The 17,122-nt window shown below is 45.9% G+C and overlaps 1 protein-coding gene across 1 annotated transcript in view; it reads right to left on the minus strand.

Moving 5' to 3' along the window:
- LOC135507509 (usherin-like) overlaps positions 1-17,122 on the minus strand; it is a 474,271-nt gene that overhangs the window by 92,017 nt on the left and 365,132 nt on the right. Inside the window, 2 exon segments of the mRNA XM_064927019.1 lie at positions 15,647-15,783; positions 15,880-16,097. Coding sequence (XP_064783091.1) covers positions 15,647-15,783; positions 15,880-16,097 — 355 coding nt within the window.

The following is a 17,122-nucleotide window of genomic DNA, read 5'->3' on the forward strand; positions in this document are numbered from 1 at the left end:
AAGTCTGTTCTGGACATGCCTGGTTCACACTGGCAGCCATGATTGTTTTTGGCATCTCGAAGCCCCAGGATGGGTCATCAGGCCCGGGGAGCTGGGGCGGCTAGGATGTGACTGTTTATAATTCTCTAATAATTCACCCTGCAGACTGACCTTCTGTCTGTGTGTGAGTTTGTGTGTGTGGATGGATGCCACTGTCCCAGTACTCTGAGTTCAGATTGAGTGCTACACATGCATACACACACATCAATTACTGCACACACACAACAATTCAACCAGCAATGCACATTTCACATAACAATATAATAATAAAACATATTGAAATATTTTTCTTCCAGAATGAAATCTCAGAATAGTTTGAGGGTTTAACAAAACAACCACCGAGAGCCCTCAAACTATCGCTGCACATAGTAAATATGGTATTGGCACTGACCCTGGAACTGACACAATGTTGATGGTGCCGGAAGAGATGGCTGCCGTTTTACGGGCTCTTAACCGATTGTGCTATTGTCTGTGTTTTTATGCATTATTTGTAACTTATTTTGTACATCATTTTTCTGCCAATGTCTCTTATGATCGAAAAGAGGTTCTGGATATCAGGACATTGATTACTCACCTCATAATGGACAAAGATGTTTTCTTTAACGAGTCAGACACCCAACAAGGCCCTCATCCCCATCATTCGCAGGAGAAAGAGACGGAGATATCAGGGAGGTAGGTCAGGGTGCCTTGTAAGGATCCGACGGCAAGTGGGTAATCTGCCTCTACCATCAGTCCTATTAGCCAATTTACAATCATTGAATAACAAAATAGACAAGCTACGATCACGAATATCCTACCAACGGGACATTAAAAACTGTAATATCTTATGTTTCACTGAGTCATGGCAGAACAACGACATGGATAAAGAACAGCTGGCATGTTTACGCTGCATCGGCAAGATAGAACAGCTGCCTCCGGTAAGACAACGGGTGGTGGTCTGTGTATATATGTAAACTAAAGCTGGTTCACGAAATCTTATATTAAGGAAGTCTCAAGGTTTTTCCCACCTGAGGTAGAGTATCTCATGATAAGCTTTGGACCACACTATTTACCAAGAGAGTTTTCATCTATATTTTTCGTAGCTGTCCACTTGCCACCACAAACCAATGCTGGCACTAAGACCTCACTCAATGAGCTGTATACAGCCATAAGCAAACAGGAAAACGCTCATCCAGAGGCGGCGCTCCTAGTGGCCGGGGACTTTAATGCAGGGAAACTTAAATCTGATATTCCTAATTTCTACCAGCATGCTAAATGTGCAACCAGAGGGAAAAGACTCTAGACCACCTTTACTCCACACACAGAAGTGCGCACAAAGCTCCCCCTCGCCCTCTATTTGGTAAATCTGACCATAATTCTATCCTCCTGATTCCCGCTTACAAGAAAAAACTAAAGCAGCACGCACAAGTGACTCAGTCAATAAAGAAGTGGTCAGATGAAGCAGATGCTAAGCTACAGGACTGTTTCGCTTTCACAGACTGGAATATGTTCCGGGATTCTTCCGATGCCATTGTGGAGTACACCACAACTCACATCAACACCATCGACCCAGAAACCCTAGACCCATTCCAATTTACATACCGCCCAAAAAGATCCACAGATGATGCAATCTCTATTGCACTCCACACTGCCCTTTCCCACCTGGACAAAAGGAACACTTACGTGAGAATGCTATTAATTGACTACAGCTCAGCGTTCAACACCATAGTGCCCTCAAAGCTCATCACTAAGCTAAGGACCCTAGGACTAAACACCTCCCCCTGCAACTGAATCCTGGACTTCCTGACGGGCCACCACCAGGTGGTAAGGGTAGGTAACAACACATCTGCCACACTGATTCTCAACACGGGGGCCCCTCAGGGGTACGTGTTCAGTCCCCTGCTGTACTCCCTGTTCACTCATGACTGCATGGTCAGGCACGACTGTGACAAATACAATTTGATTTGACCCTGTATATAGCTACTGACCCTGGAACTGATCCTGTATATAGCTACTGACCCTGTATATTGCTACTGACCCTGGAACTGACCCTGTATATAGCTGCTGACCCTAGAACTGAACCTGTATGTAGCTCCTGACCCTGGAACTGACTCTGCATATAGTGTAGCTACTGACCCTGGGACTGACTCTGTATATAGCTACCGACCCTGGAACTGAACCTGTATGAAGCTACTGACCCTGGAACTGACCCTGTATATAGCTACTGACCCAAGAACTGAACCTGTATGAAGCTACTGACCCTGGAACTGACCCTGTATATAGCTACTGACCCAAGAACTGAACAGGTATGAAGCTACTGAACCTGGAAATGACTCTGTATATAGCTACTGACCCTGGAACTGACTCTGTATATAGCTACGGACCCTGGAACTGACCCTGTATATAGCTACTGACCCAAGAACTGAACCTGTATGAAGCTACTGACCCTGGAACTGACCCTGTATATAGCTACTGACCCAAGAACTGAACCTGTATGAAGCTACTGAACCTGGAAATGACTCTGTATATAGCTACTGACCCTGGAACTGACTCTGTATATAGCTACGGACCCTGGAAATGACCCTGTATATAGCTACTGACCCTGGAACTGACCCTGTGTATATATGTATATATTCTATTTCTCGTGTTTATTTTTTGTTGTTGTACTACTGATATTGATTATTGAATTGTTGGGAAAGGAGCAAGAAAGACATTTCACTATACTTGTGCATGTGTCCATAAAAACTTGAAGGTATTTCCAAGGCGCATAATAACTTGACACAGTTTGAAGACGTCCAGCACGGTTGTGAGGATCATTGTGAATAGTGTCTACTTGACCAAATCCCTCTTGACATTTACCACATCACTCTGAATGCTATTATACACACACTTCAAACTCACATCCTGTCCATACAGTCCTGTTGGCTTGTCTTCCTCAAAATGGTGGGATTAAGTGTTCTAAAGAGTCTGTTACAAGCAGGTTTCAAGTTTTAATGTCACGTGCAAAAGCACAGTGAAATCAGTGGCGTTTTTTGAGGGGAAGACGGTTCATTATAATGGCTGGAAGAGAGCAAATGGAATGGCATAAAGCCATGTGTTTGATGTATTTGTTACCATTCCACTGATTCCGCTCCAGCCATTACCAAGAGCCTGTCCTCCCCAATTAAGGCACCACCAACCACCTGTGAGTGAAATGCCTTTCTTGCAAGCTCTAAACCCAACAATGCAGTAATCAATATCCATGTAGTACTAGAAATCCCACAAGGTAGAACAAAGCAGTCTCCTATCTTCCCTTCAGGCAACTTTATGTGTGTTCCATACCTTCTCCTATCTTCCCTACAGTCAACTTTATGTGTGTTCCATACCTTCTCCTATCTTCCTTACAGTCAACTTTATGTGTGTTCCATACCTTCTCCTATCTTCCCTACAGTCAACTTTATGTGTGTTCCATACCTTCTCCTATCTTCCCTACAGTTAACTTTATGTGTGTTCCATACCTTCTCCTATCTTCCCTACAGTCAACTTTATGTGTGTTCCATACCTTCTCCTATTTTCCCTTCAGTTAACTTTGTCTTCCATACCTTCCCCTCAGTCAACTTTGTGTTCCATACCTTCTCTTACCTTCCCTTCAGTCAACTTTATGTGTTTCATATCTTCCCTTCAGTTAACTTTATGTGTTCCATACCTTCTCCCATCTTCCCTTCAGTCAACTTTATGTGTGTTCCATACCTTCTCCTATCTTCCCTACAGTCAACTTTATGTGTGTTCCATACCTTCTCCTATCTTCCCTTCAGGCAACTTTATGTGTGTTCCATACCTTCTCCTATCTTCCCTACAGTCAACTTTATGTGTGTTCCATACCTTCTCCTATCTTCCCTACAGTCAACTTTATGTGTGTTCCATACCTTCTCCTATCTTCCCTACAGTCAACTTTATGTGTTCCATACCTTCTCCTATCTTCCCTTCAGTCAACTTTGTGTGTTCCATACCTTCTCCTATCTTCCATTCTGTTAACTTTGTGTTCCATATCTTCCCTTCAGTCAACTTAATGTGTGTTCCATACCTTCCCTTCAGTCAACTTTATGTGTGTTCCATACCTTGCCTTCAGTCAACTTTATGTGTTCCATACCTTCTCCTATTTTCCCTTCAGTTAACTTTGTCTTCCATACCTTCCCCTCAGTCAACTTTGTGTTCCATACCTTCTCTTACCTTCCCTTCAGTCAACTTTATGTGTTTCATATCTTCCCTTCAGTTAACTTTATGTGTTCCATACCTTCTCCCATCTTCCCTTCAGTCAACTTTATGTGTGTTCCATACCTTCTCCTATCTTCCCTTCAGTTAACTTTGTGTTCCATACCTTCCCTTCAGTCAACTTTATGTGTGTTCCATACCTTCTCCTATCTTCCCTTCAGTTAACTTTGTGTTCCATACCTTCCCTTCAGTCAACTTTATGTGTGTTCCATACCTTCTCCTATCTTCCCTTCAGTTAACTTTGTGTTCCATACCTTCCCTTCAGTCAACTTCATGTGTTCCATACCTTCTCCTATCGCCCCTTCAGTCAACTGTATGTTCCATACCTTCCCTTCAGTTAACTTTGTATTCCATACCTTCCCTTCAGTCAACTTTATGTGTGTTTCATACCTTCTCCTATCTTCCCTTCAGTCAACTTTATGTGTGTTCCATACCTTCTCCTATCTTCCCTTCAGTTAACTTTGTGTTCCATACCTTCTCCTATCTTCCCTTCAGTTAACTTTATGTGTGTTCCATACCTTCTCCCATCTTCCCTTCAGTCAACTTTATGTGTGTTCCATACCTTCTCCTATCTTCCCTTCAGTCAACTTCATGCATATTCCATACCTTCCCTTCAGTTAACTTTGTGTTCCATACCTTCTCCTATCTTCCATTCAGTTAACTTTGTGTTCCATACCTTCTCCTATCGTCCCTTCAGTCAACTGTATGTGTTCCATACCTTCCCCTCAGTTAACTTTGTATACCATACCTTCTCTTCAGTCAACTTTGTGTTTCATACCTTCTCCTATCTTCCCTTCAGTTAACTTTATGTGTTCCATACCTTCCCTTCAGTCAACTTCATGTGTTCCATACCTTCTCCTATCTTCCATTCAGTTAACTTTGTGTTCCATACCTTCTCCTATCGTCCCTTCAGTCAACTGTATGTGTTCCATACCTTCCCCCCAGTTAACTTTGTATACCATACCTTCCCTTCAGTCAACTTTATGTGTTTCATACCTTCTCCTATCTTCCCTTCAGTTAACTTTGTGTGTTCCATACCTTCCCTTCAGTCAACTTTATGTGTGTTCCATACCTTCTCCTATCTTCCCTTCAGTCAACTTTATGTGTTCCATACTTTCCCTTCAGTTAACTTTGTGTTCCATACCTTCCCTCCAGTCAACTTTGTGTATTCCATACCTTCTCATATCTTCCCTTCAGTCAACTTTATGTGTTCCATACCTTCCCTAAAGTCAACCTTATGTGTGTTCCATACCTTCTCCTATCTTCTCTTCAGTCAACGTTATGTGTGTTCTATACCTTCTCCTATCTTCCCCTCAGTCAACTTTGTGTTCCATACCTTCCTTTCAGTCAATTTTATGTGTGTTCCATACCTTCTCCTATCTTCTCTTCAGTCAACGTTATGTGTGTTCTATACCTTCTCCTATCTTTCCTTCAGTCAACTTTGTGTTACATACCTTCCCTTCAGTTAACTTTGTGTGTTCCATACCTTCTCCTATCTTCACTTCAGTTAACTTATGTGTTCCAAACCTTCTCCTATCTTCCCTTCAGTTAACTTTGTGTGTTCCATACCTTCTCATATCTTCCCTTCAGTCAACTTTGTGTTCCATACCTTCTCCTATCCTTCCTTCAGTCAACTTTATGTGTTCCATACCTTCTCCTATCTTCCCTTCAGTGTTCCATACTTTCTCCTATCTTCCCTTCAGTTAACTTTGTGTTCCATACCTTCCCTAAAGTCAACCTTATGTGTTCCATACCTTCTCATATCTTCTCTTCAGTCAACGTTATGTGTGTTCCATACCTTCTCCTATCTTCCCCTCAGTCAACTTTGTGTTCCATACCTTCCTTTCAGTCAATTTTATGTGTGTTCCATACCTTCTCCTATCTTCCCTTCAGTCAACTTTATGTGTTACATACCTTCCCTTCAGTTAACTTTGTGTGTTCCATACCTTCTCCTATCTTCACTTCAGTTAACTTATGTGTTCCAAACCTTCTCCTATCTTCCCTTCAGTTAACTTTATGTGTTACATACCTTCCCTTCAGTTAACTTTGTGTGTTCCATACCTTCTCCTATCTTCCCTTCAGTTAACTTTATGTGTTCCAAACCTTCTCCTATCTTCCCTTCAGTCAACTTTATGTTCCATACCTTCTCCTATTTTCCCTTCAGTTAACTTTGTGTGTTCCATACCTTCTCCTATCTTCCCTTCAGTCAACTTTGTGTTCCATACCTTCTCCTATCCTTCCTTCAGTCAACTTTATGTGTTCCATACCTTCTCCTATCTTCCCTTCAGTTAAGTTTGTGCTCCATACCTTCTCCTATCTTCCCTTCAGTCAACTTTATGTGTGTTCCATATCTTCTCCTATCTTCCCTTCAGTCAACTTTATGTGTGTTCCATACCTTCTCCTATCTTCCCTTCTGTTAACTTTGTCTTTACTTCAAGTTGTAATATATGTTGATTGAAGGTTGTTTATGCGTGGGGAAGGGATAAATCCAACGAGTGTGCACACACACGCGCACACACATTCCTCTACAGTCTCATCATGCACACATTTTCACACATTAGGATGAGTGAAGAGCATTACACACACACACACATAACACACGCACACACACTCCTTTTGAGGCATACAATAACATCTCAGCACACATTTACAGAACGAGGGAGCTCTTGTCTGGAGAGATGAAGAGAAGAGAGGGAGGAAGAGAAGAGGAGAGAGGAAGAGAAGAGGATAAGGGGAGGAAGCAAGAGAGAGAGAGAGAGGAGTAGTTGTGGTTGTTGTAGATGATTATTTTCTGTTTATGTGAGGGCCTGCGTGAGACAATCACTTCAAGTGCCCTCCAATCAGGGCCTGAGTACAGTGGCGAGAGGTGGGGGTTGGGGGCGAGACCTAACGAACCCTCTACACTCCTACCCTCTCTCTCCTCTCCTCTTTTATCCACTCCTCTGTCCACTCCCTCGCTCTGTCCACTCCACTCTGCAGCACTCTTCATTCCATTCCCTTGTGCCACAGCCCAAGGGCGAAGCCCTCTCTCTTTCCTCCACTCTCCTCCTTTCTCTACCACTCCCTCTATTCTCCCTCTACACCCTCTTTCTGCGCCAGGGGATTCAGGCAGCAAGTTTACAGAATAAAAGGCCTCACTGAAACTTGTGTGAAAGCGATAGAGAGAGAGTGAGAGACAGAAAGAGAGAGAGGAAGAGAGAAAGAGAGAGAGAGAGAGAGAGAGAAAGTGAGAGACAGAAAGAGAGAGAGGAAGAGAGAAAGAGAGAGAGAGAAAGTAAAAGAGAGAATTGTAAACATTTGTTTCCCATGCCAATAAAGCCCCTTAAATTTAATTGAAATTTAATTGAGAGAGAAATAGAGAGAGGGAGAGAGAGAGAAAGAGAGAGAGAGAGAGACAGACAGAGAGAAAGATTAGAATAAGGAATCATGGGGACTCCCGAGTGGCGCAGCGGTCTAAGGCACTGCATCACTTGAGGCATTACTACAGACCCATGTTCGATCCCGGGCTTTATCACAACCGGCCGTCATAGTGAGTCCCATAGGGCGGAGCACAATTGGCCCCGCATTGTCTGTGTTAGGGGAGGGTTTGGCTGAGGCTCATCGCGCTCTAGCGACTCCTTGTGGCGGGCATTTCCTCTGACACATTTGTGCGGCTGGCTTCTGGGATAAGCGAGTGGGTGTTAAGAAGCGCGGCTTGGCGAGTCATGTTTCGGAGGACGCATGACTCAAACTTTGCTATTCCGTTGGGGAGTTACAGCAATGAAAGAAGATCAACATTGGGGAGAAAAGGGGGTAAAATACAAAAAAAGGAAGTTCTCTTCTGACCGGGGTCATCAGTGTGTGATCTGTGACAACACTGTGACCTGCTCTTCTGTGACCTTCAGCCCAGCCTCTACGTCCAGGAGTTTTATGACCCGACCATGTTTGCTTACAAACGCGTCTCCAACAGTGCAATGGTGTGTTTTTGCCCCAGTGTTGAAGGCGAGACACGGTCCACCGGTCACCCCTCGCTGTCCCTCTCGCTCTCCTCCTTGTCCTTAATGGTAAACTAACAGATTGTAAACATGCTGCTACCACTTCTCTCCCTCTCTCTCTCTACCCCCCTCGTCCCCTCCTATCTCCTTTTTTCTGGGGGTACTTTTTAAACAATGTCCTTCATGTTAGAGTGGTTACTGCAGCAGAAGGACATCATTAGCACCGTGGTTAAACTGTAATTTACACCATTAGAGAGGCAGGAGCCAATTTTATTGGCTAGTAAATTTCAGCTCTGAAATATTTAGACCATATGGCTCAATTTATGTAATAACCTTAATTTCTGCACCCTTCAGGTCCTGGTGGCTGCTGGGCCTGGCAGGCGGAGTGAGGAGCGTGCACACACACACACACACACACACACACACACACACACACACACACACACACACACACACACACAGTAGTAGAAGATGCATCAGATTAATGCAGTGTCAGGTTGTGTTTGGGTGAAGGCGTGCGAGCAGCAACCAGATGGTCCCGGGGTTGGTGACTGTCAGGGGTCCTGATCTGATCAATCACATGTATTAATACATCTCCCTTCACCAGGGGCCCCAAGGGCCCTACACACAACATCTGGAGAGGAGGGAGGATGGAGGGAGGAAGAAGAGGAGTAATTGTGCAGGAATGTATATGTCCAGTATTAATACATCTGACTTCATCAGGGGTCTAGGGACCACAACACAACATCAGGATGAAGAGGGAAGGAGGAGACGAGAGAGGGAGGAGGGAGAGAGGGAGGAGGGAGAGAGGGGAAAGAAAAAGGTGGGATGGAGGATAGTGTGACTAAATTAAGTGGAGAGTAGAGAGAAGAGAGAGGGAGAGAATGATGAGAAAGGGACGGAGAGCTAGTGGGAGGATACAGCAAGGAGAGAAAGAGGGAGAGCTAGTGGGAGGAAACAGCAAGGAGAGAAAGAGGGAGAGCTAGTGGGAGGAAACAGCAAGGAGAGAAAGAGGGAGAGCTAGTGGGAGGATACAGCAAGGAGAGAAAGAGGGAGAGCTAGTGGGAGGATACAGCAAGGAGAGAAAGAGGGAGAGCTAGTGGGAGGATACAGCAAGGAGAGAAAGAGGGAGAGCTAGTGGGAGGATACAGCAAGGAGAGAAAGAGGGAGAGCTATTGGGAGGAAACAGCAAGGAGAGAAAGAGGGAGAGCTAGTGGGAGGAAACAGCAAGGAGAGAAAGAGGGAGAGCTAGTGGGAGGATACAGCAAGGAGAGAAAGAGGGAGAGCTAGTGGGAGGATACAGCAAGGAGAGAAAGAGGGAGAGCTAATGGGAGGAAACAGCAAGGAGAGAAAGAGGGAGAGCTAGTGGGAGGAAACAGCAATGAGAGAAAGAGGGACAGCTAGTGGGAGGATACAGCAAGGAGAGAAAGAGGGAGAGCTAGTGGGAGGATACAGCAAGGAGAGAAAGAGGGAGAGCTAGTGGGAGGAAACAGCAAGAGAAAGAGGGAGAGCTAGGGGGAGGAAACAGCAAGGAGAGAAAGAGGGACAGCTAGTGGGAGGAAACAGCAAGGAGAGAAAGAGGGAGAGCTAAGGGAGGATACAGCAAGGAGAGAAAGAGGGAGAGCTAATGGGAGGAAACAGCAAGGAGAGAAAGAGGGAGAGAGCTGGGAGGAAACAGCAAGGAGAGAAAGAGGGAGAGCTAGTGGGAGGAAACAGCAAGGAGAGAAAGAGGGAGCTAGTGGGAGGATACAGCAAGGAGAGAAAGAGGGAGAGCTAATGGGAGGAAACAGCAAGGAGAGAAAGAGGGAGAGCTAGTGGGAGGAAACAGCAAGGAAACAGAAGAAAGAGGGAGAGCTAGTGGGAGGATACAGCAAGGAGAGAAAGAGGGAGAGCTAATGGGAGGAAACAGCAAGGAGAGAAAGAGGGAGAGCTAGTGGGAGGAAACAGCAAGGAGAGAAAGAGGGACAGCTAATGGGAGGAAACAGCAAGGAGAGAAAGAGGGAGAGCTAGTGGGAGGAAACAGCAAGGAGAGAAAGAGGGAGAGCTAATGGGAGGATACAGCAAGGAGAGAAAGAGGGAGAGCTAGTGGGAGGATACAGCAAGGAGAGAAAGAGGGAGAGCTAATGGGAGGAAACAGCAAGGAGAGAAAGAGGGAGAGCTAGTGGGAGGAAACATCAAGGAGAGAAAGAGGGAGAGCTAATGGGAGGATACAGGGAGAGAAAGATGGAGAGAATGGGAGGAAACAGCAAGGAGAGAAAGAGGGAGAGCTAGTGGGAGGAAACAGCAAGGAGAGAAAGAGGGAGAGCTAATGGGAGGGAGAGCTAATGGGAAAACAGCAAGGAGAGAAAGAGGGAGAGCTAGTGGGAGGAAACAGCAAGGAGAGAAAGAGGGAGAGCTAATGGGAGGAAACAGCAAGGAGAGAAAGAGGGAGAGCTAGTGGGAGGATACAGCAAGGAGAGAAAGAGGGAGAGCTAGTGGGAGGATACAGCAAGGAGAGAAAGAGGGAGAGCTAGTGGGAGGAAACAGCAAGGAGAGAAAGAGGGAGAGCTAGTGGGAGGAAACAGCAAGGAGAGAAAGAGGGAGAGCTAGTGGGAGGAAACAGCAAGGAGAGAAAGAGGGAGAGCTAGTGGGAGGAAACAGCAAGGAGAGAAAGAGGGAGAGCTAGTGGGAGGAAACAGCAAGGAGAGAAAGAGGGACAGCTAATGGGAGGAAACAGCAAGGAGAGAAAGAGGGACAGCTAGTGGGAGGAAACAGCAAGGAGAGAAAGAGGGAGAGCTAGTGGGAGGAAACAGCAAGGAGAGAAAGAGGGACAGCTAGTGGGAGGAAACAGCAAGGAGAGAAAGAGGGAGAGCTAATGGGAGGAAACAGCAAGGAGAGAAAGAGGGACAGCTAATGGGAGCAAGGAGAGAAAGAGGGAGAGCTAGTGGGAGGAAACAGCAAGGAGAGAAAGAGGGAGAGCTAATGGGAGGATGGGAGGAAACAGCAAAGGAGAGAAAGAGGGAGAGCTAATGGGAGGAAACAGCAAGGAGAGAAAGAGGGAGAGCTAGTGGGAGGAAACATCAAGGAGAGAAAGAGGGAGAGCTAATGGGAGGAAACAGCAAGGAGAGAAAGATGGAGAGCTAATGGGAGGAAACAGCAAGGAGAGAAAGAGGGAGAGCTGGGAGGAAACAGCAAGGAGAGAAAGAGGGAGAGCTAGTGGGAGGAAACAGCAAGGAGAGAAAGAGGGAGAGCTAATGGGAGGAAACAGCAAGGAGAGAAAAAGAGGGAGAGCTAATGGGAGGATACAGCAAGGAGAGAAAGAGGGAGAGCTAATGGGAGGAAACAGCAAGGAGAGAAAGAGGGAGAGCTAGTGGGAGGATACAGCAAGGAGAGAAAGAGGGAGAGCTAATGGGAGGAAACAGCAAGGAGAGAAAGAGGGAGAGCTAGTGGGAGGAAACAGCAAGGAGAGAAAGAGGGAGAGCTTGTGGGAGGAAACAGCAAGGAGAGAAAGAGGGAGAGCTAATGGGAGGAAACAGCAAGGAGAGAAAGAGGAGAGCTAGTGGGAGGATACAGCAAGGAGAGAAAGAGGGAGAGCTAATGGGAGGAAACAGCAAGGAGAGAAAGAGGGAGAGCTAGTGGGAGGAAACAGCTAGGAGAGAAAGAGGGAGAGCTGGGAGGAAACAGAAAGAGAAAGAGGAGAAGGAGGATACAGCAAGGAGAGAAAGAGGGAGAGCTAATGGGAGGAAACAGCAAGGAGAGAAAGAGGGAGAGCTAATGGGAGGAAACAGCAAGGAGAGAAAGAGGGACAGCTAATGGGAGGAAACAGCAAGGAGAGAAAGAGGAGAGAGCAGCAGGAAACAGCAAGGAGAGAAAGAGGGAGAGCTAATGGGAGGATACAGCAAGGAGAGAAAGAGGGAGAGCTAGTGGGAGGATACAGCAAGGAGAGAAAGAGGGAGAGCTAATGGGAGGAAACAGCAAGGAGAGAAAGAGGGAGAGCTAGTGGGAGGAAACATCAAGGAGAGAAAGAGGAGAGCTAATGGGAGGATACAGCAAGGAGAGAAAGATGGAGAGCTAATGGGAGGAAACAGCAAGGAGAGAAAGAGGGAGAGCAAGGGAGGAAACAGCAAGGAGAGAAAGAGGGAGAGCTAGTGGGAGGAAACAGCAAGGAGAAAGAGAAAGCAAGGAGAGAAAGAGGGAGAGCTAGCAGCAAGGAGAGAAAGAGAGAGCTAATGGGAGGAAACAGCAAGGAGAGAAAGAGGGAGAGCTAATGGGAGGAAACAGCAAGGAGAGAAAGAGGGAGAGCTAGTGGGAGGAAACAGCAAGGAGAGAAAGAGGGAGAGCTAATGGGAGGAAACAGCAAGGAGAGAAAGAGGGAGAGCTAGTGGGAGGAAACAGCAAGAAGAGAAAGAGGGAGAGCTAATGGGAGGAAACAGCAAGGAGAGAAAGAGGGAGAGCTAGTAGGGGAGGAAACAGCAAGAAGAGAGGGAGATATGGGAGGAAACAAAGACAGAAAGAGGCTGGATCAGCAAGAAGAAAGAGGGAGAGCTAATGGGAGGAGTGAAGAGAATAGGTGTTATGTTAAGACATCTCTAGATTGGAATAGGAAGTGAGGAGTAAATAGGTGTTATGTTAGCATCTCTAGATGTGTGTGTGTGTGTGTGTGTGTGTGTGTGTGTGTGTAACCGCGGTCTGCCAGGCGGGCGCAGGGTTCTGGCGGGGCAGACCGCCTGCGTTCTGTACCCTCATTCTATCTGATCGCCATGACGACCCCATTAATCATCCACACTGGCACGGAGAGGTGCTCCCAGCCCAGTCAGAGATCAATACACACACACATACAGGCTTATTGCTTATATCCGTGGTTGATCTCCCTCTCAGTAGTGGACATTAGTGAGGAGAACATCAAACCATCTGCTCTGAAGGCTGTCAGACTAGAGAGGAGAAAACTATGTCAGACTACACATTAGATACACTGCTGATTAACTGTCAACTTCTCGCCCATAAACCTAAGAACTTTACCAACCCGTTTGTCCACATAAAAACAGACTTGCACTGTTTTCAGACAAAAACATGAATGTTTAACTAATTTAAAAAGGTTGGTGGAGTTCTTTATGCTAATTGAAGAGAAAGGGAGAGAGGAGGAGAAAGAGGAGATGGAGAGAGAGATGGAGAGAGGAAAAGAGAGCTGGAGAGAGATGGAGAGATAGGGGAGAGGAGGAGAGAGGAGGAGAGGGATAGAGAGAGTTGGAGAAAGATGGAGAGAGGAGGAGAGAGATGGAGAGAGGCAAAGAGAGGAAGAGAGATGGAGCGAGATGGAGATAGAGGGAGAGAAAGGGAGAGATGGAGGGAGAGAGGAGAGAGATGGAGAGAGTAGAGGAGAAATTAACAAAAACATAAATGTTGAACTAATTTAAATAGGTTGGTGGAGTTTTTTATGCTAATTGAAGAGAAAGGGAGAGAGGATGACAGAGGAGGAGAAAGAGGAGAGAGATGGAGAGAGGAAGAGAGAGTGGGAGAGAGATGGAGAGAGAGGGAGAGAGGAGGAGAGAGATGAGAGACATGGAGAGAGGAGAAAGAGGAGAGAGTGATTGAGAGAGGAAGAGAGAGTTGGAGAGAGAGGAGGAGAGAGAGGAGAGAGGAGGAGAAAGAGGAGAGAGGAGGAGAAAGAGGAGAGAGATAGAGAGAGGAAGAGAGAGATTGAGAGAGGAAAAGAGAGTTGGAGAGAGAGGGAGAGAGGAGGAGAGAGGGAGAGAGGATGAGAGAGATGGAGAAAGAGGCAGAGAGGAAGAGAGAGTTGGAGAGAGATGGAGAAAGAGGAGAGAGATGGAGAGAGGAAGAGAGAGATGGGGAGAGAGGAAGAGAGAGTTGGAGAGAGATGGAGAAAGAGGAGAGAGATGGAGAGAGGAAGAGAGAGATGGAGAGAGGAGGAGAGAGGAAGAGAGAGGAGGAGAGAGATGGAGAGAGAGGGAGAGAGGAAGAGAGAGGAGGAGAGGAGGAGTGAGAAAATGTTAGAGAGAGAAGAGAACAAAGAAAACAAATACAGAGTAGAGAATCAACTTGTGATTAGTGAACAGTTGTCTACAGTAAGATCAATAGACAGCAGAGTGTGGAGTCCACAGAGAAACAGGTGTGATAGCATAAGGCCAGAGGTAGAGAGCTACGATCCCAACCTCCCAAACCCGGCCCCCAGCCAAAAGACCCATCTGCGGCCTCACACACAGACATTTATTTTTATTTTTATTTAACCTTTATTTAACTAGGCAAGTCAGTTAAGAACAAATTATAATTTACAATGACGGCCTACCCCGGCCAAACCCTAATGACGCTGTGCCAATTGTGCGCCACCTTATGGGACTCCCAATCCCGGCTGGTTGTGATACAGCCTGGAATCAAACCAGGGTCTGTAGCACACACACCAGTGGAACAGAGATGATTTCACGAACATTCAAAAACATTAGTGTGATTTGTAACCTTGCCTGAAGACTTGTCTTAGCTCCTGGCACATGGCTTTAGCTCAGAGGATTAACACAGTCTTGTGTCTATTTTTGTGTCACTTTTGTTCTTTCTTTTTTTCTCAGTGAGCGACTGAGACTGACTTCACACACCCATTGTCACAAATGACTGTGGCGGTATTCTGGCCGCTCCACATCAATGAAACACACACACACACACCTCCATATCAATGAGGTGAAAGGTCTGTATTTACATTCTGTATTAATTATGACTGACAACACAAAGGTCAGAGGGCGAGAAAACAGGATGTTTAAAGCAGCTAGATATCTATATACTCCACCCTTTTCCATTGTTCTCGCTCTCTCTCTTTCTCATCCTCTCTCTCTTCCATTAAGAAAAAAACACATGAATTCCACATGTGAACATGTGAATTGTTCCAAAAACACGTTTTCATGTGATCTTATGTGAAGTTAATGTAATAACATGTGACAACATGTAAAGCAACATGTGATCAATGACAATCCATGACAATGGCATCTTGGTGAAATTGATGGTATATACTGTAGGTTGACACACACACACAGAGCTTTGAGCGGTGTGCTGAGGGGATGATATCACTGAGAGGCGTTGGCATGGCGATCTACTGATGTCAGGCTGTTTACTGAGCTGCCAGGTTACATTTAGACTGGCTGACAGGCAGCAAGGGCGGATCTGTGTGTGTGTGTGTGTGTGTGTGTGTGTGTTTGTGAAAGGCACATTTAGAGGTATTCTCCATGTGGGAGCGTTGGAGCAGACTTGGCGTGGAGGTGGAGGATTGTGGGAAGGGCCCTGGAGGACAGGAGCCCCTGGATGTGTGTGTGTGCCTGCAGGCCCCTTCACTGGCAAACAGATGGCACCAGCACCACAGGCTGTGACCAACACATGCACGCAATGATAATACAGACACGCATGCATATCGTGTCTTGTCTTACCGGTACTGTCAACGCAATAATAGTAGAGGTGTTAAGTGTGGGGTCTGTGGGCTGTTTTCTGTACACCAGGCGATACTGTGAAATCCTTCCATTGGGTTGTCCAGGCTGTGTCCAGTTCAACTGTACTGAGTATGCACCTGCAAACACACAAACAGATATTACACACAGTGAGAATAACATAGGAAGTCAAACGTCACCTTTTCTTCCCTCCCTCTATTTCATCTCTCACTCACTCGTCGGTGTGACAATAGGAGGAGCAATGTCCTCTGGACCCGCCTCCATGGTGACAACTGAAGCCCATTGGCTGCGAGCAGAGCCGCGGGAGTTGTGGGCATGTACACTGTACTGGTATTGTCTGAAGGGCTGGAGGGCGTCGCTGGCGTCGATAAAATCTAGCGGCCCATTGGACCAGATAAACACCAACAGCTCCTCCTGCGTCCCCATTGGTCGCCTGGCAGGAAACAGGAAGAGCAAGTGAGTTACGCTAACTAACCCTGAGGTTCATCTCTAAGCCGTAGTTACAACTTGAGAGAGAAATAGAGAGCAATAGGAGAAGGGTTAAAAGATGGCAATGAAAAGAGGAGAGAGAGAGTGGAGGAGAAGAAGCGAAAAGGGGCAAGAGGATGGTAGTCTCTAATCATTCCAACTGCATCAAAACAACATTGCGCGCGTGTGTCTTGGTTCACAATGTACATCTAAACTACAGCTGGACTTGATGACATAGCTCAAAACACCCCTCTACCCCATCCTCCAACTGTGTGTCTCCATTAGAAACCTCTGGATCTCAGAATCACAGATGCACTGAAGTCCCCAAAGTCTATAGCAAGCCCCCCTATACAGAGAGTCAGGCAGTGTGTGTTTGGTCATGCTAAGCATGATCTGAATGCTCAACTGTACTCCTTCCTCTGGGATGAACTTTTCCTACTGAATTTGAGTAACTCCAATTTTGGTTGACCAAAGTCTGACTCCTTGTGTGGATGTGAAGTTAGGATTCTTCCCTCAGCCTATATGCTAATGATGTTTCCACAGGACTTATCAAGGCTTAGATACTCTCTGACCCTGCATACAGATACCACTGGTCAACAACACACACTTGACCTTGACCACAGGCAAACACACACACACATGCACACACACGGGCATACACATGGGTGCACGCACACAACACACACACCAGGCAGATGAAAAACTAGCACAGTGGGTAGTCGATACACACAAATGCAGACTAAACATACACATGCACTACCGTTTAAAAGATTGAGGTCAATTAGAAATGTCCTTGTTTTAGAAAGAAAATCAAATTTTGTCCATTAAAATAACAGAAAATTGATGACAAACTCGGATTAGCTAACACAACGTGCCATTGGTTGCTGATAATGGGCCTCTGTACGCCTATGTAGATATTCCATTCAAAATCAGCTACAATAGTCATTTACAACATTAACAATGTCTACACATTATTTCTGATAAATTTGA

Source organism: Oncorhynchus masou, chromosome 21 (assembly GCF_036934945.1).
Source record: "Oncorhynchus masou masou isolate Uvic2021 chromosome 21, UVic_Omas_1.1, whole genome shotgun sequence".
Lineage (NCBI taxonomy): Eukaryota > Metazoa > Chordata > Actinopteri > Salmoniformes > Salmonidae > Oncorhynchus > Oncorhynchus masou.